At 37.7% G+C, this 27,485-nt stretch overlaps 1 protein-coding gene across 3 annotated transcripts in view; it reads right to left on the reverse strand.

Moving 5' to 3' along the window:
* Nucleotides 1–4,498: 4,498 nt before the first annotated feature.
* The window catches only part of ZDHHC2 (zinc finger DHHC-type palmitoyltransferase 2), a 40,299-nt gene continuing 17,312 nt past the window's right edge, over nt 4,499–27,485 (reverse strand). For all 3 annotated transcript variants that reach the window (XM_033060301.2, XM_033060304.2, XM_033060303.2), the window contains 10 exons: nt 25,017–25,137; nt 24,042–24,111; nt 22,384–22,416; nt 15,702–15,822; nt 14,818–14,950; nt 12,792–12,918; nt 12,532–12,624; nt 11,334–11,443; nt 10,808–10,885; nt 4,499–8,056 (listed from right to left, as the gene is read on the reverse strand). In XM_033060301.2, coding sequence (XP_032916192.1) covers nt 10,845–10,885; nt 11,334–11,443; nt 12,532–12,624; nt 12,792–12,918; nt 14,818–14,950; nt 15,702–15,822; nt 22,384–22,416; nt 24,042–24,111; nt 25,017–25,137 — 849 coding nt within the window. In that variant the 3' untranslated portion in view covers nt 4,499–8,056; nt 10,808–10,844. The remainder of the gene's footprint in view (nt 8,057–10,807; nt 10,886–11,333; nt 11,444–12,531; nt 12,625–12,791; nt 12,919–14,817; nt 14,951–15,701; nt 15,823–22,383; nt 22,417–24,041; nt 24,112–25,016; nt 25,138–27,485) is intronic.

Genomic DNA, 27,485 nt, shown 5'->3' on the forward strand with positions numbered 1-27,485 from the left:
CAAAATGAACCTTAAAGATAATCTAGTTCCAACCCCCTTGCTGTGGAGAGGGACACCTTCCACTAGACCAGTATTTGACTCCAAAGAATTCTACTCTTGAGTTTTCTTCCAGTTACAAAAGCATTTCTCAAAAGCCATTGGTCATCATGAAATGGATTATGTTTTATTCTGTGAGAGAACTCTTGGTCTGATCACTGTGATCTGTCTGTTGAGAGCTGATTGCAGCTCAGGGGAGACATCTGTGCATCATTCATTTCCTTGGCAAAATTACATTTAGTTTCCATTAAGGAGTGATGTAAATTGTGAATTGTAGAGATTATGAAAAAAGTAAATTCTTATGTGTAGGACTATTACGTGTAAACTTCAGAGCCTGAAATCTGTTTCCAAAGTGGCCAGCTTTAATTGATTTTACAAAAATTATTGTGTGGGCACATTTCCAGCTGTCTAGACATGCATCTTTTTGTTCAGAGACAAGAATTCTCATTCTAGGCCTCTGCTTTTCCCATTTAAAACACACTGTTGAGTAGGTTTGTCAGAAGAAATGCAACATCAAAACCTGTTATATCTGATCTATTTTTAATCCACTTGTATTTTTGGCTTCTGGAGTCAGATGAGTGTTCCAGGAACCTTATGTTCTCTGTCACTATTTTTTTTTTTATATATGTAATTTTTATTTTAAGCATTTAGTTCCTTTCCTCTTTGAAACTAGGCAAGAAGCATCCTTGAGATGAAGGAAAATAGGTCTGGAATACATTCAGAGTATTTAGGGCTTTTTCCCACATGAATTTGCTGATGAACTATAAACTCTGGCATCTAAGATAGTCCTCTTATCTGACTGGTTAGTCCATGCTCAAGAATGGTTCATTCCCTTACTCTGAAAATCCAAGGAAAGTGGCAGGAAGCCTGCATTCATGAACAAGGTGCTTGTGATTCAACCTAAAGCACAGAAAGGTGGAAGCAGGACATGGACATTGAAGTGTGGATGAAGGAGTTGGTTTAAGAAAAGCAAAGCCTATCTGAAGTTGATTCTTGTGAGGGACAAGAAAAGCTTGTACAGGGACAGCAGGAGCAATGTGACACTACTGCTAAGTGGGGGCAGGAGACTAACTTAAAAAGGACATGAAAAGGCCAAGTTACTCAATGCCATCTTTGCTTTGATTTTTACTCTTAGGACCTGCCTTTGGGCACCCCAGGTCCCTGAGATGCCTAGCAAATTCTGGTATAAGAAAGACTTATCCTTAGTGAAGGAAGATCAGATTAGGAATGTAAAAACAAACTGGACATAAGTTCTGTTTTAAATTCCCAATTGGTTTTTCAACCTTGAATTAATCAATGACTCAAACCAATATGCACTGAAAGAAAACACTTCTATACTGAAGCAGTTTTTAGAACTTCCCTAGAAGTTTAATATTCACATGTCAATGGATTTAGAATGGTGTGGGTTCATTGCAGTTCATTAACCTGTAAAATAATTACAGTAATTTCATGATTACGAGTCGCACCCAATGTTTAGGTCTTTGTCCATGTATAAGCCGCACCTGATTATAAGCCGCATTTTCGTTTGCAGGGAGGACCCGCGTGCAACAAAGTAACAAATTAGTAATGGAATCGTGGGATCGCTCGCCCTGGCCCGACGCTGCCCTGTGGTGCTGGTGGGAGGGAGGCACGGAGCCCGCCTTCACCTGCGGCAGGAGGGGGAGGGAGGCACGGAGCCCACTCACACCCACTGCAGCAGTGGGAGGGAGGCACGGAGCCTGCTCACACCCACGGCAGCAGTGGAAGGGAGGCATGGAGCCCACCCTCACCCGCAGGGGCAGCGGGAGGGAGGCACGGAGCCCCCGCCTCCCCCCCCACCGCAGGGTGGGCAGGAGGGATCCCCCGCCTTCCCCCCCCCGCGCTGCCAGCACGGAGCCCACCTCCACCCGCCGTGCAACAGAGTAACCAATGTGTAACAATCGCGCAATCCCGGGTTTTACTGGCAGGTGCTCGGCTCGGCACCTTGGCTCGCACTTCTGGGTTTTGAAATTTCAGAGTTTTTTCCATATATTGGCTGCTCCTGAGTGTAAGCCGCATTTCGGGTTGGAAGCAAAATTTTAGTCAAAATGGTGCGGCTTATAATCGTGAAATTACTGTAAGTGGAATTTTAAATGAAACAGACTTCTCAATATTTTTATTTTATACCACCATGTCAGTGATGGCAAAGAAAGCCAAAAGCCTCCAGTAGAATTGTGGGTATTTTTCTAACTACTTAAAATTGTTGAGTTTGAACAAAACCTCACAAAGAATAAATCCTGATTTTTAAATAGAGTAAAATCAGTTATCTCTGTGTACTTTTCTATTCATACCATGAAATTATTCTCCTGGTATATCTGATGTTTAGTGCACCTTGCTTGGTTAATGGGAGATTGTTTTATTTCCCTCTTCCATGAGGGTGCTTATTTGGTGTTTATTTCCCTCTTGCACTACTTCACACAAGTACTGAAATGAGGATGATTCTCCTGCATTATTTTAGCAGTCTTGGGTTGGGAATAAATCTACCCATTCATGCCAGCTGTGAAGATTTGATTTCTGCAGAGGATGGTGTCCTTCTGCCGCCACGGATACTATTTCCTGCCTCTGTTGAAGTAGAATTGTCTTGGCCAAGAGTGCTCTTTCCTGTGCTCCTAAGACACTTGACTCAGTTAACTGTGTTGGATAATGTGAAGGAGAACTGGAGAAAGGGAAGCCTTTTCCCTTCTCTGTGTATCAGGTAGAAATTGGCAGCAGATGAACTTTTTTAAGCTGTGTTACAGAAAATGTGCTTCATCTTTTGTGGGACAGGGAAGCAGAGTGGGGTTGCATTGGCAATACCCTTTCTTCTCATGATATAATAGCTGAGCTTCATTCTTGTCCCTCTGGATGCTCTGGGCAGTAGCTGTAGCGTCTATGAAAGTGTTTCATATGAAGCTGCTGGTTTTTACTATTGTATCTATTTGAAATACTGACCAGTTAAACGTCTTGATGTGACAGAGAAAATAACTGGAAACAAGTTCCTGTTGTCCAGATTGTAAGTGTGTATTGTCTATTTTTGCCTTTATAACAGGAGCTCTTTCTTAAGTGAACTAAGAACTATTCTATTTTCAGATTTAAAAAAAAAAAAAAGGAAAGTGACTTCATAAAGTGATGACTGTCAGGAAGTGTTGGGTCTGTTCCAGTTATGCCAATCAGTTAAACTAAGAGCATGCAGTGGGGAGAAAGGGAAGATAGCTCATGGCACAACTCTTCCAACTGCTGCACTCAAACTATTGGGACCCTCTGCCTGAGATTACAGTGATCTGGGATGAAGGATGTGATCAGTGCTTCAAGTACTGGATATCAGGATGACTGAGTTACTGTATTTCACTCAGCAAGTGGTGACAACTTAGAGAAATGAAGGAATTACTTAGCGAGAATCAGCTTTGAGAGGGCGAATAATATCATGAACATAAGTAGTGAATGTGCATTTCACAGTTGAACACTTTTAATCTAAGAAGGGAAGAAGAGAAAAAGATGATAAAAAATTTAAAGAGGGAACAATTGAAAAACTGCTGGGGGAACATGGCAAGGCTTTCCTTAGATTATGTCAGATGTCACTTGCTCAAAGTTTCATCCCAGAAGGCTGCTGCTTTTCCCATCCTGCTACAAGGTCACTGATAAGCAGGTGATAGATGGAAATGAAGTAGCAATAGAGACATCCCACCACCCCCACTGCATAGCAACACTTTTAAAAAAAAATATCTTGTTTTGGATGAGAATGTTTGTGTCCAGTTCAATACCATTATTTTTGGAAGGGTTTTAAAAACAGGATGAGCTTGGACCATATACTGCTGGTTATGTCTGAAGTGGAAGAGGTAAGAGCTACTTTCATCTTTACATAACTGTTCTGCAGATTTAGAGGTCCCTGAGCCAACAGTCTCACTCCTTTCTGCACAGGAGATGGATCTAGCACTTTCCTAAGGAAGTCTGTTAGGAAAGAGGGGAAAGTCAGGAAGGTGTGAAGAATCTGGCCTGGCAGGGACTGGAGAACCCTCATGAAGTAAAGCTGCTGTGGGTGACAATCCTGGCTAGTACCCATCTTTCCTGTACCATCTCACTTCTCTAAAGTACAGGGGGTTTAAGACACCCCCTCCTTCCCTCCCCACCCTTTTTGGGGAGACAAAATTCCACCTTTTTGACCAGCAAAAGTACTCAAAGGTGTGCAGCTTTGCTCTGCCAGCATGAAGGCACGGAGTTTTTCACTCACGAAAGATAATAGGAGACCTGGTTCCTTCTCAACCTCTTTCAGTGTCAGTGTGTTGTGAGGTGAACCTTGGAGAAGGGAAATGCAGCTATAGAAGTCCAAGACTCCTGTTGAAGAGGTGAGGGGGGACATTTACAGCAACTATGTTGGTAGTGAAGCCCTAGTAGAGATGATGTTCTGATCAGGTACACCATCAGTGAAACTAATGGTAGCGTGTCAATGACTACTACGTACATGGCATGCTGAACATGAAGCATTTATTTATGTGAGCAATACATTTACAAGTGGCAAAGTTATACACTAAATTTATGTCGAAATATATTTCCTCCCACCCCTCCACACACCAGTCAACCGAACCAGGGGAAGAACTCTCAGTCCAAATAATGATGAAAAACAGCTACAGCATTCCACACACTGAAAAAAACTTGTTTCCTTTCTGAAGTGTCGCTCACAAGAGATACTCAAGAACATCTGTATTTCATACTGTGCAATGTGCTCTAGGATGATTCTGCTTGAGCAGGGAGCAGATAACCCCAGTGGTGGTCCCTTCCAACCTTTGCCACTCTGATTTTGTTTCATTCATTACCTGCCCAGCCATAGTCTACTAAAGAACTTTCAGTCTGTAACCTAAACTGGACAGTCTTTTTTCTCTCCAGTTAAAGAATTAAAGTGCATAACAGCAGCTGTATCTTAACTGCTCACAAAGATTGTGTTCCATTTTCTTAACAAAAATAGTTCTCTGTGAAGACTTTGAGTATTCCATCACCAGTACATCTACTGATATAGAGTATATGTGGACTACTTCTGGATTCTGAGATGTTTTGGATTTGTTCTAACCTACAAATAAAAGAAATTTCTTACACATATAGGGAGCTATGGTTCATATGACTGTTTACATATATACAAAATAAATTTAACTCTGTTGTCATTTGGGACTCAGGCCCATCTGAGGAGTCTGCAGAACTCATCCAGCTTCCACTAAAGCCTGAAATGCAGTCATACCTCTAGACTAATATCAGGGATATTATCTTCTTTTTAGCAAAAAAGTAGATTAGTAACTGTACAGTAGGTAAAAAGCACTCATTAAAAAAATACAGAAATTACACAAAAGGCTGTAGTAAAGTGCCTAGCAAGAATATAAAGGACAGGAGAATCAGTGTAAGCAGACAAACAACATTGCATTCTTGCTACCCTGACTTCTTCGCGAATTCTCCTGCATGCATTGTAACACTGACAACGGTCAGTATGTCAAAAAGAGAATTTTCACTTTGTTATAGAAAGTATTAGAAAGTTTAAAGCCAAGAGTACAGTCATATCACCAGAAATTATACCTGGAGCATGACTAGCTCGATTTTGTCCATACTCTACACAGTGAGAACTGCCAGGAACCCTCAAAGCCTGCTGACGGTGCTCTTCATGGAGACACAGCTCATGCCCATCCAAATGTAGCTACAGCCCTCATGCACAGATCTCCTCAATATTTACCACTGAGCTACCATCCTTTCTTTCCCATTCTCCTCCCTTCATCAGTGTCTGTTTTCCATGCCTCCATCAGTTTTCTGTGAGGGGGACAGCTTCTGGCTGCAACAAAACTGCAGATTATTTAGGGCGATTGTGCTTTCCAAGTGAGACTTCTGAGACATAGAGAAGCCAGGATTTCTTGATCCTTTATTCCTCTCCTTTCTCTACTTTGATCCCCAGCCTTACTGAAAGATCTCAGAGCCCTGGACACAGAGAGACTGACATCTGTATTAGATAGACCCACTTCCATGATGTGTTTTGCTGGGAAGAAATTTTTTTGTTTTTACATAAAAATATGGCGCAAGATACACTGAAGCTGAATTTCAACTTTCTACTCAGCATTTTTAAATGCATGCTCCATGACAAACCACCCTCTGAATAACTGCATAAAAAACAAGACTCTACAGATAGAGAACCTGAAGTGTTAAAAAATATATTTTCCCTCTCCCCCTTATCCCTTGACAAGTTCGCCTTTAAACAAACATGAATATGAGGTAAGCTGACAGAACAACACTGAATAAAGAGCTGCAAAAAATCTTTTGGTAACTAGATCTCTGCAGGCATCATGTAAACTGTATGCTACCTTCATGCTAGTTTAAAAAAGGTGCTCTACATCAAGGGATCCACACTCTGGCACTTCTGGCAATAAATAGATGTTTTCAGGCTGGTAAAATTTTTAGATTAAAGAGAAAAGTAAAATAAATACATTTTCCCTCACTAGAGAAAAAAACACAATTTACTACACCAGCTATCACTTAAAACCCAAGAAAGACAAATTTTGAAGTCACCTGCTGGTAGAAGAGTTAATGATAGCATACCTTGCTTTCAGAATTATATCACTTAGTCTTGCTGCCAGTTTCCTAAACAAATGACTGGCACCTTTACAGTGTTAACCAACCTACTAAGTAACTCAGGTTTGATAATAGAAGCACTTTCCTTTTTCAGCCAAACTCAGCATAATCTGAGAGGTTTTCATTTTTCTTTTTTAACTTTTTATCTAGCCCCCTAGAAAGCATAACTAAGTTCCTCCCAAAGTTGTTTTCAGAACAGAAATCTGCATTTAAATGTAAACACTGATACCATAAATGTAGTGTATACAAAAGGCACAAGACAATTAGATTTGTGTTGCTGAAACTTCCTTGACTTTGAAAGCCAAAAATGCCTCTTTTATTCTGGTCAGTAAACTGATCCTAAGAAAGCTGCTAGCTCCTAACTTAATTGAATGGGATTTCCTATGTGCAGCAGCTTGGCTTTTTGGTATTGCAATCGAAAGTCCATTATCCTGTAAATGCAAATATCAGAAGTTATAATAGTATATGGTATTCATTAAGTTATGCAGTAAGAAAGGCAGTGTCTTGAAGAAAAAGTGAAAAAAGAAATCTGAGACAAATATTGATTAATAGGAAATTAGGAGTTTGAAAGACAGTGGCCTTCAGTAATTAACAAAGGTTGGTAAAAAGCCTTTTGGATCAAAGCTTCCTAAATAAGAGCTCCAAATGGGACAATAAAATCCCATCAAAATCCCCAGCTGGCTGGTTTCATTTACTTATTACCCATCTGAACACAGGCTTTTTATCACATCACTGAGCAGTGGCCCACCGTAGCATTCAATTAACCAATGGATTTTCTTCCCTCTCAACAACTTTTCGTACTATTGGTAGTGCAGATCTCAGGGAAAACAGAGCTTTTACAATAACGTTTTCCAAATAAATGTCTCAAAAATAGTCACACACATAATTTTTATCTTCTTAGCGTCAAAAATTGCTTATCAAGGGCTCAAAAGAAAATATAGCCCACCAAGCCACTGAACTATTCCTAATCAACACCTGCTGTTCTCCCTATTCATAAAGCCAGTAGTGCAAAATATGTGATTTTAAAATCAACTACTTACAACAATTTGAATTAAAAGGTGAATTTTCAAAACCAGCCAAGAACATGAACTGATAGTAAGGAGATCACATTTTCTTGTGCTGAATATCAAAATAAAACCAGCCATTGAAATTTTACAATTGTAAACGCATACTCTTCTTTTTTCCACTTTTTTGTACTCAATCATCCTTCACCACTCAAACCCAGTAATTTTAAGTTGAAACATCCTTTATATTGTTCAAAAGTAGTATGTTTAGTTTCATGTTTCAAGCAGTGACATGGAGACAGCAAATCATCTGTCAGTTTGTTTTCTGAGCACATCCATAGAGGAGCAGACAGGAGCAGCTGGCCAACAGGGCTGATATTTGGAAGAATGGATCTTCCTTCCAACAACAGCTTGTTCTTAAACTGGAATAGAATATTAATCACAAAATACATTATTTGAATCAAAGAATACTTTTACATTATCTTATTGCAACAAACTTGAAGAGGAAAGTGACTAACAGCAGAATAAAAATCCCACCCTGAAGAGGAACTCAATAAGGCTGTTCACAGATATGTTATTAATCTACTTCAGGATGACAGTGATAAGTACTGACTACACAGCAAGCAGGGCACCAGTTTATAAAATGACATGAGCTATTTTTACAGTACTTCCAGATACCAACATAATTAAAAAACAATTCTCTATTACATTAGTGTAAACTATATCTGGCACTTTCAGTAATTAGTCCTCTGCTGAAATATGAAGGATTATAGGATACAGGATATTGAACAGATCCTTCAGTGGGACAGAAATTCTAATTCTGACACATTGGCAGGGGCTACAGGCTGGATTTTTCGTATCTACGATGAAATTACTTGGTTTTGTTGTGGTGACTTCAGCAGCTCTATTAAAAGTATTCTACTCAATCCCTAGGAACAAATATAACTCATATATTGACAAGAATGTAATGAAGTTAAATGCAAAGTAGCTAAAAGAAGTTTTCATATAAGGGCTCTTATTGCAGCAACTGTATGTCACATATATGTGAACAGTAACCTATCTTTTTTGTTACTTCTCCAGAAAGTTTTAACTGCCACATAGAAGTATCTCAGAGCTAAGCAAACAACCAATCTGGTGCTTATGTTCATGTCAGAGAATTACCAGCCCTTACTACCCTTCTGAAAGTGCATGAACCCAAGAGAGGAAAAACCAACTTCCAGGAGCCCCTTCATATGACTTTAGACTTACTCTTTGGAACATAACCTCCTCTGAAAGTAGTTTCTCTTTAAAAATCCAAGTTTCAAAACGAATGCTTCCAAAAACAAAAAACACCAAACAAAGCCCCCAAACCCCACCGAGTGAAGTAATCAGCAAACACAACTCATTCTCAGACTGGACTAAAAGAAGAAGATAATTTACAAAGAGCACAAGATATTTATCAAGCTAAACTGATGGTAAAACCCATCCACTTTTAACCTCTTTAGAACAGTCACAGACTATGTTTGATTGTGCACACTCTTCAAAGAAAGATTAATGTTTAAAAACTATTACTTAAGTAAATAAAGTTCTAAGACTTTTTCTTTAATAATCCAAGAATCTATTTCTTCAAAGTCTGTCTCCAGTATTTTACTCTTGATTAGTGACGACAAGTAAGACATTAAACTAACTGAAGGTAAGTAATTTAGTATTTTCCAGAAGCTGTTGTTTTGTTGAAAAGACTGATGGATTAAACAGTGCAGAAATGCAGCATTTTACATTTTGAACAAAAGGATGGAAATGAGTGGTTTATATTCTATTATAATATCATACACAGAGCAGTGAAAATTGCAGACACTGAGTTTCCTTCACTCATCTCTTTAACTCTCTTCATCTGACACCCACATTTTCAACACCTCTAACACTTCACATCACCATCAACTTTGCAGATGTACCTATATCTGGAACTGTATCTTCTGTGTCATCATCTCTGAACACAAAACCAGAATGTAAGGGCCAAGAGGTTTTTAAATTTCTCTTCTGAACCAAACTGAGCTTCTGGGAACTTTCTGGTTCAAGCTAAGGGCCCATCTGTTGGTATCTGCACACCTACTACTTTTATAATCTCCCTTGACAGTGCAATACCATTCCTGACAGGTCTAGTAACAACCACTGCAGTTCCCTGATGACTTTCCATGCCTTTCATTTCGTCCATGAGGGACCATGAGCAGCCTCACAGCCATGAGAGCATGTCCAAAAGTCTTATCACACAAAAATGAAGGACTTTCACTTGAGACACTTTTTCAGGATGACTGAAAAGGTGCTTCCAACAGCAGAGAAGAAATCGCCTGGCTGGAACAACTCTTCCATACCAATTATTTGGTATGCAGAAATTCTTAGGGCTGCCGTTTTAAATACAATAATTTAATTCCATAAATTTTGGTGGAGTTAACTACATTCAAGTATGAATGATTGTGTTTATTCTCCACAGCCGAGGGTAAAGGTCAACTCCTGTTATGTACCTAACAGAATTTACTAGTTGCTTCTCAAACCTGCTTTCTGAGAAGTCCGTGTTGCAAGATATTAATGCAAGAAATCAAGAAAATCTCAGCTGTTTTTGACAGCAGGTGATTAAACGCTCAGGAAGTCATATGGACACCTTTGGTCTTCAGTTAGCAGCACATTTTTACTATTAAATAGGATGTAGCTCAGTACCTGACTCAGAGCAAGACACTAATAGCTTATATATTAGATTAAATCCTTTTTTCTTCATCATTTGATAGACTTTTACCTGTTTTAGCAGACAAAGCTAGATCTTTGCATAAAGTGTTAAGAATAGCCTAATTTTCAAACTTAACGTTACAAATATTGGCTGAACAGCTTGAATACTCACAATTTAAGTATCTTTCTAAAGAAAGGGAATAATAATAATAATGATAATAATAATAATAATAATAATAATATATTGGATATTACCTAAAAACCAATAAGTATGAAGATCAAACTAATTTGCAAACATGATACATCATGAAGTAGGAGGTTTAGTTTAAAACTATGAATTCATGTGTTACTACGTGTAGTAAAAAAATTAATTGAAGAAAAAAAATAGGAAGTGTTTTAGTAATTTTCTTTTGTGCATTCTTCAAATGGTAAGGAATCATTGAATAAAATATTTAATGTAGAGGATATTAACATACCTTTCCTTACATGTTCAGATGGTTCTTTTAAGGGAAATTAGGTTTCATTTTCCATGGTTAATGCAGGATTGCTCATACCTTAAAAGACAAAAAACAATATTCCCACAGAAAGAAGTCTCATGTCTATTTCAGTAAATAATACTACCCTGAATTAACAATCCTTTTAATGTCATTACTCTATTACCAAGTGTAGTCCTATCCTGTGTCTATTACATAGCTTTTCACTAGCTGCAAATAGCTGTCACCTCTTTTATAAGCAACTTGCTATCAAAGGTGCTATAAGGCCTAGCTTAAAAAAAAAAATAGCACCTACTAGTATCAGTGTTCTGATATCCCTTGGTCAGGTTTAACTGGGAAAGGCACAGCAGCTTGACACATGGAACTTCCTACAAGCATGTATTTAAAAAAAATCTTCATGAATTTTGGTTAATGAGTACAAACCACGTGACTGTGGTCATTGTTACACCATACCCTCCAAAACTAGTTTGTATAACACAAATCATTGCAGCATAAATCAACTCCTTACCAACTTTGCCCTTTTCAGCCTTTGCAGCTGTTTCTGACCAAGTTGGTGTATCTGTAAGTAGGTGGCTCTGGGAATCACACAAGGGCTTTGCAGGAAACAGATGGTTCTCACTGTAGTGCCAATAAAAAGAACATTAGTGAACTGCAGTAGTTTTTCATCATCTTACCACACGTTACAGTTTGTCATACGCAGTATTTTCCTTACCTCACCTTGCTTCTTGTCTGATGAATCACTACTTTTTTATCATTACATACATTACACTGTACTTGTCACAAGTGCAAGCAGAATCTAAAAAGCACAGGGATTTTTAATTTGACATGTATTAATATAATATAATATAATACTTTATATTAATACATGTACTTCAGCCCCAAATGCACTCTTACCTATATTCTTCTTCACTACAAAAAACTTGACAAGATAAATAGTGGAGAGAACATGTCCAAAATCTCTTTCCTAGAGTAAGCTACAAAATGCTGGGGTAAGATAAAATATCAGTAAACAGCTAGCTGAAATGTCATATATTTCTTTTATGAACAGAAGATTGTCAGTATGATTCCATTATCATTTCTTAGCCACATATTCACTATGCTTATCATGCTCTACATTACATAAATGTTTCAACAACGATGCAATATGAATTTATTTAAAGGAGAATATGCATGCTTTTCTTTAAAGACGTCATGTCCATGAAGGATAAGAATTAATAAAACATGTTCTACTATCAGCAGAAGAAACACTTAGTATTCAGCTTCCTGTGCTTTGTCCCAAGTGCCATCAGGGATGATTTCCTTTCTATGAAGCAGCTTTCACCATACAATAAAAAGCAGGGGTCCCCCAAAAGCCATGCAGGGGAATAGATTTATATCACAGGCAGACTGACTAACAATCTCATATGTATGCACAAAGAATACTGTCGATACTGATTGATAGGCAGGTGTGAAAAATTCAGGGATGCCAATGAACTGAGACAAAGCACATCACAGGAAAAAAACCACCACACCTCATTTCCATAAATTTAAATATAAATCTGAGGATTACCTGATTTGCAGCTTAACTGTTAAAATACGACTTAAATTTATTACAATGATACTCTTAATTTGCTTACCACTTTTAAGTATATTATACATCATTCTGTTTATATGTGCACAGGAAAAAAAAATCAACTATTTGAAATGGGTAACAAAAAGCAGATTACTTTTTGGATGTTGAATTAAGTCCACCAGGTGTGGAAGCTTGCTCAGGATCCTGATTAACAAGGCAAGTTGGAAAGGAGCAACCATCCCCTAAACTGAAAAATTCAGAATTAGTGTCATACATACCAAAATCTCTCAAGTTTGAAGAACTTCTTTTATTAAAGTATTACTACATCTTATTTCAAAAAGCTAACCACCCCCCAGACTCTCTGGACCTGATTATTCAGCAGTTTAAACCAATGAAGCATTGGGAACAGCATACCTTGAAAACACAGGCAGCAGCCAGTATTTCTTCTCATCACCAAACACCTGCCTTAGGTTTTTGCTGAAGCCCAGGCTAAAGCCATTTTTATCTGTTCTGTGACGAAATATGGGAGCTCTGAATACCTCTTAAAAGAAAAAGATTAATTAGACCTCTTGGCAGGTTAGCATGTTGAAGTCTCTCACCAGTACTTAGGCACTTTCACTTGGGTACCATCACCCAAGAGGAAAGGCTGTACTGTCAAATGACTGAAAAAGAGAGGGAGTGCACTCTTGGAAGCCAAAGTCAGTGGCACTGTGCATGTGGAGCAAGTCTAATGGCTGAGGAAGGGTAGAAGTCTCCTTCACCCTCCTCTCTCATCAAGGAAATGAAGAGCGAGGAACTCAGTTTTTAAGAAGGCATGATATGTTTGTATGAAGATTTCAGCATGTGACTATACCAGTGTTCAGAAAAGAAAAACCAAAACAAAGGGTTTACTACAGAAAAAGTAATGGGAAAAAAAGAAAAACTTAATCTACTTTAGTAGTAAGACTAGCTTTTCACACACTAGGGTATGAAAATACTGTGTGTTTTTTACCACTTCACCAAGAAATGTCTTTGCTCATAGACCTAGATTATTCCCCCTGGCCATCCAACCTAAATTTCTGGAAAAGAGAGCTAAATATAGCTTCAAGTGTTGTAAAGTGCCTGAAGCAGAAAATTCATTCACTTTCCACCAAGTGACTGATAGCCATTTAATTCCCTTAATTGGCTATACATAGCAGGCAGGCCCTGTCCTGATGTCCTGACAGTGCAGCTCCCACAAATCATGTCAGAACCATGCTGAGACTGCCCTTCTGCAGTCAAACCTCAGCTATGAACTGCTGGAAATGACCTTCCACAGGCACTGTGCCTTAACTACAATGGGTTTTAAAGAAGGGGGAAGGGAAGTGGGGGCATCCTTTTAGATGGCAATATTAGGGTAGGAAAAGAACCCCCTGGATGATTTAAGCATAGTCACACTTAAAGGTATCATGGCTTCATTATTTTAAGGCTTTCTTCATTATATCTATACTTACTTCATTAAAGCTTCACATATTGAGCAATTCCCCAAAGTAAAATGGGAAGAGACACCCAGATCTTTTTGAGTAACTTAAGTATGCAGGAAACATGTTATATTACCAAGCATGGGATTTGTTTTGAAAACACAAAACGTTGAATTAGAAGTGCAATGCATTTATGATTACCTCTGAACAAATTTTTGCACTAAAATTATAAGATCAGTTTATCAACAGAACACTAATTTATTTCTGTTCAAATAAGCATCTTTCTGTATTTATACCTAGATAGAAATTAATACCAGTAAAAAATTGTCCAAAGTCAGTGATTTGTTAGAACACTGAATAAATTCAAAAATCCTAGTGGAAATGTTGAAGTAAACAAGCTTTCTTCTATTGATACAGATACCTATTTTCAAAATTTTCCATTAATCACCAAAATCATCAATAATTATTAACAAATGCAAAGAGAACTGGAAAAACAGGTAAATGCATAGGCCTACTTTAAATCAGCTTATATCAACAGGAAAGCATTTCGAGATTTAGAAATTTTAGTGACTATACTGCAAATTGGCATTATTCCAGTCCAGCATGCAGTAGAAAACAGGTACTTGAGTCTTTTGGACTTTATTTATTAAGTTTTGTGATCAGACACACATGCATTCAAACATTATGTGTGCAAGCATGCAGTAGTCCATCTAACAGTTATTGGAAATTTATCTTAATTTTAATTTTTTAAGTTTATTCAGTTTCTGATAATAAACTGTGGGTGGAAAGCAATGAGAAGAAGAACATTAAGTCTATTAATAAACCTGGCCCTTTGGGCAAGAGAGAAAGAGTCAAAATTTCCAGTGAGCAGAATAACTTGTGTGTCTTCAAACCAAGATCCAAGGAACCTGTGTAGAATTGCCCACTTCTTCCATTACACCCATGCATATATTTATTATTTTTTTTTTGCTGCCAAACACAGAAGCATTAAATCTACTTACCTAATGTAGATTTATTCTTGCTGACAAGCCAACAGTGATACCCAAAGAGAGAAGACAAACTGACAGAAAACATAGCTGCAGCAAAGAATAAAAACATGATGTGGAACTTGGCTTGAGTATCAGGAAGGCCATTCTAAAAATTAAAAAAAATAGCCATGAGAATTGGGGAAATAGCTGTTTCATTTGATTATTAATAATCCGCTATACAGCCAAATCAAATTCAGCCCACAGACAAATACACCACACAACAAGAGTATCAATAAATAGATTATACACCTTCTATGTACAGACAGCCATGCAATTAGGTTGGTGGCAGCATCTAAGTTAAAGAAACAGGCCCTTTCTTAGGAAACTATAAATACTGAGAGCAAGATTCTGAAATTTAGATCTGAACTTTGAAGTGTTTTCTGTAGAAGAATAATGAGAAAAAAATGAAGGCTATGATTGTATATATAGGCTATACTTTTGTGCATGAGATTAGGAGATAGTAGTTTACAATGTAATGCCTTAGAAAAACAGATTGCTTGGAAGGGACCCTTAACAATCCTGTAGTTCCCAATGTCCTGCCATGGACAGGGGCACCTTCAACTTCACCAAAGCCCCATCCAACCTGGCCTGGAACACTTCCAGGGATGGGGAATTGATAACTTCTCTAGGTAACCTGTTCCAGTGCCTCACCACCCTCACAGTAAAGAATTTCTTCCTAATACCTAATCAGTATCTGCCCTCTTTCAGCTTAAAGCAATTTCTCCTTGTCCTATCAATACATGTCCTTGTAAAAATTTCTGTCTTTTGCTTTTTTGTAGGTCCCCTTAGAATCTTAGATTTCTTGCACAACAGTAACTTCACACACTTGAAGACAGTATGTAGATCAGAGTACTTACTGTCCAAAACTTTATAAAGTACTGCAAATCTGTTGCAGCAACGAAAAGGCAATACAGTAGTGAGTAAGCCAAGAAAAGAAGAAAAAATTTGTAATTGGAGAATCCTACACAGTTGTTCACCCTGATAAAAACAAACAAAAAACAACGTCAAAATGAAATGTCATGAAAGCTTTCTTTGCTTCATCCTATTTAAATTAAACTTATTTACTATAAAAACATTCATGCCAGCATGTAAACCAAGTTTTACTACCTGTCTCTCCTGCCTTAAGATACTGGAACGGATTTAGTTTCAATTATCAAACCACTATCACCACCACCACAAAAAACCCCAAAGAACTTTACTGGGTAACACTGCTTTCAGCAGCTTACTGAAATGATATTTTGACTTACGGTATGAAATTTGTTCTCAGCACATCTGATGTAAATGTGATTGCAGTTAGCTTGTTTTTTCAGTTTGCAGGTAAGTATCCATATTAAACCATTAGGCATACTGCATGTCAAGTGGGACAATAACAAGCCAGGAACTGAAATTTGATTGAAGTTTTTGAGAATAAAAGCATTTTCATTTAATCCAGATCCTCCTTCATTAATCATACTATATACTTAAAAATTTTCATATCATAAAACTTCTTAGTAAGATTCTCAAGCATAAGAGCATTCACAGGAGATTCCTAAAATATTTATATTTACATAAAATAATGAGAGAAATGCTACTCTGGAATAGAAAACATTCCATATCAGTGAAACATGACAGGGAATAAAACATTAGAAATACATCTAAATGCTAAAATACATCTCATTTTATAATTTTCATTTATGGGCTTTAAGATCACCTGTCTCCCATTTGTAAAGATTTTTATACATGATAATGAGCAACTAGTATACACTATGATGATGAGGATGCATTTAGTACCATAGTAGCTTTCCATTAGAGACAATATATTATGTTTTAGAACTTAAGAATGCTATTAAACATATAATGATATTACACCCGCCAAATTAAAAAATATTGGAATGTTCCCCATGGGCAGTTTATTGGTGAACTGCTTCCTGTTTTATTTGGTTGAATAGAGAAGCTAATCAAAGCTATCTCTGCACTAACCTTGACAGAACTCTTTTTATGAGCTTAAAAAAACCTGATACTGCTGTCAGAAAGATCAGTCAATTAAGAGAAGACTTACATCCATAAAGATACTTGTATATTGATAAATAATTCTCAAAAAAACCTCCAAAAACAAAAGAATGTGTGGTGAGCCTCAACTTTAGCTTCTAGAAGTGCAGGGCAAGTTACCACAACTATACTCTCGTTTAAAGAGATAGTGATGCTAATGGCAGAAGACATGCTAATCAGAAAAGGGTAAAATCTTAAAATAGCAAAGAAATTTTCACTGTACATCACTGTTACCCATTCTCAGGGTGGGTAGTGAGTTCGGTCAGTTTGTTCTACGTTTTGTTGCAACAAAACCTAACACCTTGCTAAATATTAAATTCAGCATTGTCATCCAAACATGCAGCAATAGCTAAAGCATTCCTATTAACTACAGTTAAGCACTCACAACACATTGTTCTAATGAAAGAAAAAGAAGATATATTTTTAAGCTCATCATTATTCTTATCAAAAAACAAATATTAAATTCTCCACATTGAAGTAGGTTTTTTCATTAAATATGTCAAAGTAGACAATTCCATGATAAATTGCAAGCAATTCAGGTTCAAGTTTTCTATCATAATCCTACTTTCCTTTCATACTTATTTTTGAACTGCTCTTAAGACACTGTTTGATGTGAGAAAAGTATCAAGTGAAATGTTATTCCCCAAAGATACAGTTTCTTGAATCAAAGATAGATTTACTTCTAAATATTGTTTAGTATGATGGCATGTGGCACACATGTCAAAACAAACTTGCATAAATTAATATGCTCCCTTCAATTTTGACAAGGCCCCAGACTGCAGAGGTCTTACGGGAAAAGAATAGTTCATGAGAAGACTGACTAGAAAGTAAACACCAAGGTTTTGTAATTGTACTGTTTTGAGCATGTAGCATCAAATCTTAAACCTCAAGAATGGTGGTTAGATTTGAAGTCTAACATTTTAAAGAGTAAAACTGATAACCATACCAAAAATTGCCTAGAAAATGGTATATTATTGCAGTGAAACATTCATACAGTCAGTACAGTCCAGAATAACAATTGAGATTACAGCTAACATTTTAAACGCTCCATTTTCAAGTACAAAAAGAATATACATCATTCCAGTCCAAGGGGCTAGTTTACCGAAAATGCCAGGCAAAGAAGTACAGTAATTTCATGACTATAAGGCGCACCCTTTTGACTAAAATTTTGATCTGAACTCAGAAGTACGTCTTATACTCCAGAGTGCCTTATATATGGACAAAGTTCGGAAATTTGCCAACCTGGAAGTGTGAGCTGTGACCCAACCACGCGGGGCCACGGGTCAGCGGGGCTTGGCACGTGTCCTGGTTTGGAGGACAGGTGTCTGCTAAGAAAGGCAGGAGCCTCTCTTTGAAATGGAGAATGTAAACCCCCTCCCTCCAAATTATTCTAATTTTGAAATTAAGGGGCTCTCAGGCAAAGATATGGGAATCAGGAATAACAGTTCTTTATTAGGAAAATCAAGATAGAAATACAGTACTACAAAGAAACAAACCCCAAACATTGACAAAGTGTCTTGGGTTACAATACAGGATGTGCTCAAAAGTATCTATTCTATCACTATCTGTTGTGACCAGCTGGGGCAGTGATCCTTATCTCTGTGGGAGATACTCTGCTAATGGGCAATCAATTGAAACCAGTAGGGCATTGTTCTTCATCTTTTCACAACCCATCCTTCCTCCAGGGAGTTATCTTCTGCTAATGGCCCATTGAGTCCCACTGTGTGACTGATAAAATTACTTCATCCCATTGAGAGTTGCTCCAGGCAGGGGGGAGAACCCACCCTTTCTTTCCTAGATAAAAACTGAAATTCTAGGACACCAAGTAGCCCCTTCTCTACTGGGCTCTAGAAAAAAACAAGATTTCTCCACATCACTACTAGACTTCTGGAAGGAAACTGCACCTTCTACAAGATCACTGTTTAAACTATACCACATCTGTCACTGTAAGAAGACTGCAGCCACTATTTAATCAAACTGCTACCAACACCCTGCCTGACGGGGTGTCAGGTTGTACTCTGACTTTGTCAGGGTTTGGAGTTTGTTTCTTTGTAGTACTGTATTTCTATTTTGATTTCCCTAGAAAAGAACTGTTATTCCTAATTCCCGTATCTTTACCTGAGAGCTCCTTGATTTCAAAATTATAATAATTTGGAGAGAGGGGGTTTACATTCTCCATTTCAAAGAGAGGCTCCTGCCCTTCTTAGCAGACACCTGCCCTCCAAACTAAGACACAAAGTCAGAGCACAACCTGATACCCCATCAGGGTGACACCCATCAGTCAGGGTGTTGGTAGCAGTCCCATTAAATGGTGACTACAGTCCTCCTGCAGTGACAGATGTGATTCAGTTGAAGCAGTGGCCTTGTAGAAGGGTGCAGCCTCCCTCCGAAAGTCCAGCAATGATATGGAAAAAAAGTCCGGTTTTCCTCTGGAGTCCAGGGAAAAGAGGATGACTTGGTGTCCCAGAATTTCAGTTTTTATCTAGGTAAGAAAGGCTGGGCTCTCCCTCCTGGCTGGAGCAACTCTCAATGGGATGAAGTAATTTTATCAGTCACACAGTGGGACTCAATGGGCCATTAGCAGAAAATGACTCGCTGGAGGAAAGATGGGGGGTGCAAAGATAAAGAACAATGCCCTACTGGTTTCAGTGGATGGCCCATTGGCAGAGTACCTCCCACAGAGATAAGGATCACTGCCCCAGCTGGTCACAACAGACAGTGATAGAACAGATACTTCGATGACATCCAGTATCATAATCCAAGACAGCATGGCTGGCACGGTTGTTACTAATTCATTACTTCGTTGCGCACGGATCCTCGCTGCAAAAAAAACCCAAGAAGTGCGTCTTATTGTCCGGTGCGCCTTATATATGGACAAAGTTCAGAAATTTGCCAAGTTCCGGAGTTGCGCCTTATAATCCGGTGCGCTTTATAGTTGTGAAATTACTGTAATTTACAAAGCACTGAAGTTGATGCAACTCAGTTAACAAAATGCACCACAGAATCCAGGAGATGCTAGCTATTTGGATTACTCAAAAGTAAGGAGAGATGTTTTGAATGATTCCTAAGGTGTTCCTAAATGCACCTTGTTAGTACTAAGAGTGTTGCATACAAACAGTATTTTTGGCGATGCCTCAAGGCTCTGGATTCCCACCTGCAGCTCCATCTGTAAACAGTGAGTACCAGCACACTAGAAAACACAATGACTAAACTTAAAACTTTCAGAGTAGTTAGTGGGCAGTTAGCGTTAAACATTTCCATTTATCACAGCGTTTCCCTCAGTGCAGGACAGCCAGCCAAAATAAAGCCTCTCAGAAAGTAGCAGATAGCTGACTTGGTGCTAGGACACGACAACCTCTCATTACCTCGGCCAACCAGAAGCTGCTTCTTACCTTCCATAGGTTATTTTTTACCCATCCTCTCTCCAGAAATCTTTCTCCTAGCAGAATATGACATTCGAGATAGCTGTCATTGCTGTTTCCCTGCTCTCCCTAAGCATCATATGTTCCTTCCCCCTTCCTTCCATCCAACTTGCTCCCACCAAAAAAATCACAACATGAAAAGCAAAGCAGAACCTAATGGTGTTCAGCAGAACCTAATGGTAAGAGACTAAAACCCATCCATTGCACTGAACTGCACACTTACTTTTGTTGGCAAGATAGCCATGTATTTCCCTAAGAACCTTTGAACATGGGTCTTTACTATAAAGCTTAATCAGCACCTCTGCAGTATTTCAGAACTCTTGTTTCTTCCACATAGTTCTTTCTCTTAGGGTGAGCATGGAACTGTCAACATCTGCTCAAATTAGGAAAAACTGCACAATACCTCTTTTTCTAATGCATTTCTGTTACTTGGAGTACAAACGGAACATCTCTCCATCAAGAAGTATTACATATCTGTCACTACTTTCTCCATCTGTATTTTTATTTTTTGCACCCATCACTTATTAGATTGAAACCAACCAGCAGTGTAAATACTCTCTAAAATTGTTAATGTTTATGTTGTTAGATTAAGAAGAGTGCAAATATGTATAGTAAGCAAATGCTACTGAAAGGAAACAAGAGTTTTTCTAGAAGTTTCTGCCCTAGTGAAATAACATTTTGCTGTCCCTTTACACAAAACCTAAGTACTGTTTATGATTTGTTATTTGATACAATGGATTTTTATTCTGAAACTGAAGCTTACCTGAAGGGCATTTTCATGGAAATGTCTTAGGACAGAAAACCACAAAAAAAATCCCAGAGAAATCACAAAGCTTTTAAGAAGTGTTTATAGTACTGAATATTAATAATCACAGAGAGACTTTTCACTGATACTTTGTCAGGAATAGCCTGGCAACTGTTTCCTGCTTTTCTTAGAGCTTTCAACAAGGTAGCTATTAAAAAGCTGAAAAAAAGGAAACTGTCTTTTTTGTTCTAAGAAATTTATTCCGCATTCAATAGTTTTACCTGTTTGCTTTGTTGTGGCCTTGTTTGTTGTTGTTATTGATGGTTTTTTTTTTTTAGGAAGCACACTACTAACACTGAACATCATCAATTTTCACATGCTGATTAACCCTACAGCAAAAAAAACCTCTGCCCACACTGGTAACTATTTCTTTCAATTATATCTACCATGTAGATGCAAAATAAGGTAAGATGCTTAAAATCAAATTACACTATGGCAGATACTGTAGTCAGGACCAAAAGAAACAAGGGGAGCCCAACACCCCTTCCTGCCCCAGGACAGAGTCACCTCTGTCCTAAAATTTGATAGCACGGTCTATCATTCAGTTTGTCCAACTTAGGGGATTCTTCTCTGATTGTTTTATATGGTGAGGAACTGCCATGTACCACTCAATCTTCTAAACCTGGACCTTACTGAGCAATTATATTTCATTATTTTTGTGAGATACACCTGAAAAACTGACATAAAACTAATTATACATCCTATCTATCCACTGGTTCTAAGGGCTACTAAGAAAAGACAGGAGAACAAAACCACTGTGTGCACTGACTGTGGGCACCAAAACGAGGGAGGGTGGGAGGCAGAGGGGAGAAGGAATGGAAAAAAACAACCCATAAAACTGAAAGTGCTAACTTCGGTGTTTCCAGCAAGTCCACTCCAGCTGTCCTGGGAGCTTCAGTAAAAGGAACTGGGCACAGCCTTGCCCTTTCATTTTAAACCTTCACCCTTCAATGCAACTAAGGCACAGTAATATTGAAACTCCATGAAGAAAAGATGTAATACTTAGAAGAAGTTCTCACTGATCAGAAGGCTACTTCATCCATACTTGTAAAAACATAAAGAGGTACCAAACTCAAAAGTCCAATAAAAATGATACTTGAACTTCTTTCTGTATGTCACAACTAGGAAAAGAGGACATACAGTAAACAACTCCAACAGTTTGGCAAGACCAGTAACCTCACATAAACATTGAGGAATGCTGAAGCACCATTGTCATGGCAGACCCTACAAAAATGTATTTTACCAGACCAGAATGTAAGAAAAGAAAACTAATTGTACACTCACCAAGGGCAGTGATGATCCATTTTCAAAATGCATCTTTAAAAAACACCAGCAGAATTCCAAGCATCGCCAAAAGAAAAAAAAATTGTCAGAAGCAAAGTTACATGCCAGATTTAAATTATTTACATACTTAAATTATCCATATTTACTATATGTTATGCAATTTATTTAATAATACATCTATTTAAATTCATATAATACAGCTTACCTACAAGGGAACTGCAGAAATGGCAGATAAGGCAAACTGAAAACATTTGATATGTCAAGAACTTATGATTTAAGAAAATGCAATCCATAGGATTTGGTCAACTTTAGCATTAGGCCCTTAACAGGATTTTCAACTACTGTTTATTTCCTGGCAGAACCTTAGAAACTGGGCTGATTCAATTATTATGTAGTCATACAACTAAATATATTTCCAAGGACACGGTTTGTTTTTATAGAAATATATACATGTTTCTATGTAAATAGACAAGGTTTTCAAGAGCTTACCTTGTATGAAAAATCCCCAAAATTTTTGCAATTAATTACTTGCAAATTTTAATATTTAATAATAATTTTTCTTAAAATAATAAAATTTATTTAATTATAAATAATAAAAATTATTTACAAGAAAACCAGATATGACTGAAACGAGTAAATTTTGGTAAGGACAAAACAAAGGTATTCTACAAAATACGTTAACTAATTGCATTCTGCAAATTTCACTCACATTTTGTGGGATAACAAGTCACCATTTTTCTTCACTAGAAACACACGTAACTATGCTCCTATCTTACACTGCAACCACTATTCCATACAACACAACCAAGATGCCCTTCCTGCCTCAACTCTGTCTCTCTTTCAGTGCCTCTACTGCTTTCCTGGACAAAACAATGTCTTCTCCACCTCACAGTTGTGTTGGAATGATTGATCAGCTGAAGAATATCTGGAACAGCCTTAAAGCTAAGAATAAATCACCCTCTGAAGAAGTGTCCACTCCCAAAGTTAGAAATATAAAGCACTGGGGGGCCAGAGTGAAGAAACACAGCCAAGCTAACTGGAGAAGGGTCAGAGAGAACAGCCAAAAGAAAGATTAAATTAGAAAGCAATCAGTCTTCTGGAGAGTATGGATATAAATTTCCTTTTGTGCTAGACAAATAAGAACTTAATTTTATGGCTTCAGTTAGAAATGGGAAAATGCTTGGTTGTTTTTTTCCTTTAAACAAAAGTAACCTGCAAGTTATCTAGTAAAAAAAAATACATTAATTTATTACCTCAGGTAAGATGTAAGTGACATCATTATTAGATTGAGATGGGTAGTGATGTTTATTCAGATTCTAACAAAAGAAGTACATTTTTTATCAGCTATTTTTGGTTACTTTCTTAAGGAAAATTCTTTATTACTATTTATAACTTTAAATCATTATGTAAAGAATGTATAAGACCATGTAATCCATGCTGGCATCAAGGGAGTCATGAAATGAATTAGACTAAGCTATAGACTTGCACAGAAATAAATAAATGAAAACTAAATCTTAAAAACAAAATCTAAAGGGGAAAAAAGTGTGTCTGACAAAATATTAGGCCTGAAAAATCTACTCATAAAAAATAAAAGCTTCTCTGCCAAGAAAGAAAAATGGATTAGTTCAGAAAATCACTTATTTAAAAAATATTCTTACTTGTCACATACTGAACAGTGATGGCAACGATCTGGTTTTACAAGATGGCATCTGTCACAGTATCTGATTGCTGAAGAAAAAAGTTCCAAGATTAGATTTCAATGTACAGTTACACATTTTGATTTCTGAAGTCTGTGCAAAAGTAAACACTATCAGCTCAGCCCAGCAGAACCCCTAGGAAAGCACCTCAGCATGATCAGAAGCAGCTGTAAATACTGAAGCATTCTTCAACTACTTGCAATGCTGAATCGATCAGACTGAACCCAAAAAGCTCAGTTTTTGCAATCTCTACTAATCATACTAATATTTTTTTTCCCAAGCCTTTTAGCTCTGCAAAGCAACCAACCAACAAAACCCACAAAACCCTCATTAGACTGGAAAACGTTAAAGACTATTAATCAACACAGCTATTTTAAGCTATTATTCCAACAGCTTTAATTTATTATGTGAGATTATCTCTTGGATTTGCTTAGTTAGTCAGCCTTCAAAAACTGCCAATATGACGAGGATTAGATTAAGTTTGGAAGATCTTTTGTTCTTGCAACTGAATGATCAACAAGTAAAACAGTAACAGTTTCTTACTGTGATCTATCTAGATATACATTACATGCAGACTGATTCTGTTTTTATTATTTTTTAACCTCTGATAAAAGAAATTTATGCAGTTAATGACTGCTACAGCCTCTTCTGCAGCTTATTAATATCAATTTGAAACAAAAGCAAGGCATTGTCAACACACTTTAAAATACTAAATTGTACACTGACATTTACTTCCCAACAATCTTTGTACACTGAATAAATGTAGCTGCATTAAATAAATTTAGCTAAATTAAAGTTCTTGGACCACTTTGTTATTTTATGAAATACGAAAACTGCTCTTTTCCTTCAATCCAAACCCTTGAAAACTCTTTTTAAATTAGTTGAAGTAGTGCATCAAGACACCTGCCTTTGTCAGTCTCCTCAACACCTATTTACCTCCAGACATTGTCCGTGTATAGATAGGAAGGTCCTTGGCTGCTCGTCTTAAGACTTCTTGCTGGGATTCACCTCTAGGCTCCCTCTCCAGGGACTCCTTGTCTGAATATGACAGATGAAACTGGAATAATTTTTAAAATAGAAAAAACAGTAGCAAATTCCAAGTTAAATATGTAACTGTAGAAGTGCAAAGAGGAATAAATATTCAATATATAAAGATGGATTAGCAACACGTACAGGGTATTACAGCAAAAAACCCAGTGTTCCCAGGATAACTAATTTATTTTATGGCAACTGAACACAAAATTAAAAACACTTCTGATTTGGTACTGATGCAATGCTGAATGCTTCCAGAATTATTAAGCAACATGCTTCAACTGAAAGATCAAGAGCTTATATCGTTCCCCTGAAAGGTCACTCAATTTACTTCTGCAATGCCAAATATTAACTAGTGAATATAATCTAGGGGTGTCAATGTTTAACTGAAAGAAAATAGACTACTAGTAACAGCATAAAAGACACCTTTATTTCTCTTCTGGTGTCTGGCATTTTCCCTTTTATTCTTTGTCACTGCTGTTCTCTTCATACAGGTGTTAGGTTGTGTTTTTACTTTAGAGAACGGCTGAGAGAAGGAAGAGATGGGACTTGTATGGCAAAATAACCATTTCTTCCTGAATAAAATACCAGCTTCAGTCCCTGCCGAAAACAATAACACACAGGCTCTAGCACATGCTGAAAAAGCAAAAATTACTGAGAGAGATGCTTAGTATACATGAAGAAGCACAAATTTCTTAAGCTCCAAAGTCCTGTGCAACACAGCAACATAGCCAGTTTTGTCACTGTAGCTTCTAGAAACAGGCAGAAGTCTTTGGTATCTTTACCAGAGAAACAGGATACAAAATCACCTCTGAAAATAAGTCCACATTTGGCAGGAAGAGCTGTCTCTATCCTGTGCCAGAAACAGAAGCCCTCTGCACAGCATTTATGTTTACAGGAAGGCTAGTCATTACAATAATATTGATTTTCTTTTTTTCCTAAAAGAAAGTGATGCATGCAAAACTAAGAAAGCAGACAGAAACATGCAGTTAGGAACCTATTCTCACTTCCACAGAGAAGGCGCCACTCAACCCTTCCTGACAAAGCCCACAGTCTTCCAGCTGAAGCCAGATAGTCACCAATTAACTTGAGTTTCTCAGGTCACCATTTTTTTCCCTCTTGCAAGAACATACTCTTACCAACACATGAGTTGATTTTTATTGATTACATAAGATTTCTCACTACAGAAACTTAGCTTAGAATATTTTTTAAATGTTTATTTGATGTAAACAGAGCTACTGTTCCATCTATTTTTACTGTTCCTCAGAGTAGCCCTACATCTAAAACCATTGTGTCTGGGTAACCATTTTCACTCCCATCTTCAGGCAGTTCTTGTATAAAGCTGGTATGCACAAATAAAGAATGGCATATGCTACAGTGAAGTCCATCAAAACCTATTTCACATATAAAAGTTTGAAATGAAAACAAAATGCAAAAGGTTATCTGTTTTACAGTCTTCAAACGAGTATTTGCTAGTTTGGTTCACTTAAAAATACATCTTTTTCCATTTGCAGACTTCATAAAATGGAAGCCAAGCAGTAATTTAACATTACAAAATATCCTAATTAAATTTATAGAATACTGCTTTAGATGAATAGGAAAAAGACAAGGAACAACGAAGAAGTCACTTATTGCCAACCAAACTGTGAAAATTCAAAGAACACAAGAACACCAACATTGCATTCTATTACTCAACTGCAATACCTTTCCTATCCTATCAGAAATTTTCCAGTAGCATTGTACGATGGATTTGGAACTGCATTACATTTAGCAGGATTTGTCAAAATGCTTTTATTGGCATCAGCCCAATGATTTGAAAACCCTTCTAATTATCACTACAGTAATCATATACATGCATATATTTTGCTATGTAATTGCCAGATTAAATAGGTTTTTAATTTATTTTGCTCCTCCCCACCCAGGCTGTAATAAAGACTGCAGTGTGAACTTCAGTGAAGATGGAAATTAGTTTCAATTATTGACAGTAATTTCACGACTATAAGGCGCACCCTTTTGACTAAAATTTTCCCCCCAACCCGGAAGTGCGCCTTATAGTACAGTGTACCTCATATGATGTACAAAGTTGTGACATTTGCCACCCGAGAAGTGTGAGCCGCAATGGGGGGGCGGTGCCACGGGAGCACCGGGTTGTGGGGGGTGGGGCGGGAGCAGGCGGCCACGGCCAGCAGGAGCCGCGTGGGGAGGGAGGGAGCCAGCGCCGGCTCCAGCCCCAGCGCAGGGGGCAACAAGGAGCCACTGGCCGCAAGGGGAGCGAAGCAATGCCGGGCACGCCAGCCGCGAGGGGAGCAAAGCGCCGCTGGCCGCGGGGGGAGCAAAGCGCTGCCAGACACAGGAAAGCAGCGGCGCAGTCCC

This window comes from Catharus ustulatus, chromosome 5, assembly GCF_009819885.2.
Source record: "Catharus ustulatus isolate bCatUst1 chromosome 5, bCatUst1.pri.v2, whole genome shotgun sequence".
NCBI classification, from domain to species: Eukaryota; Metazoa; Chordata; class Aves; order Passeriformes; family Turdidae; genus Catharus; species Catharus ustulatus.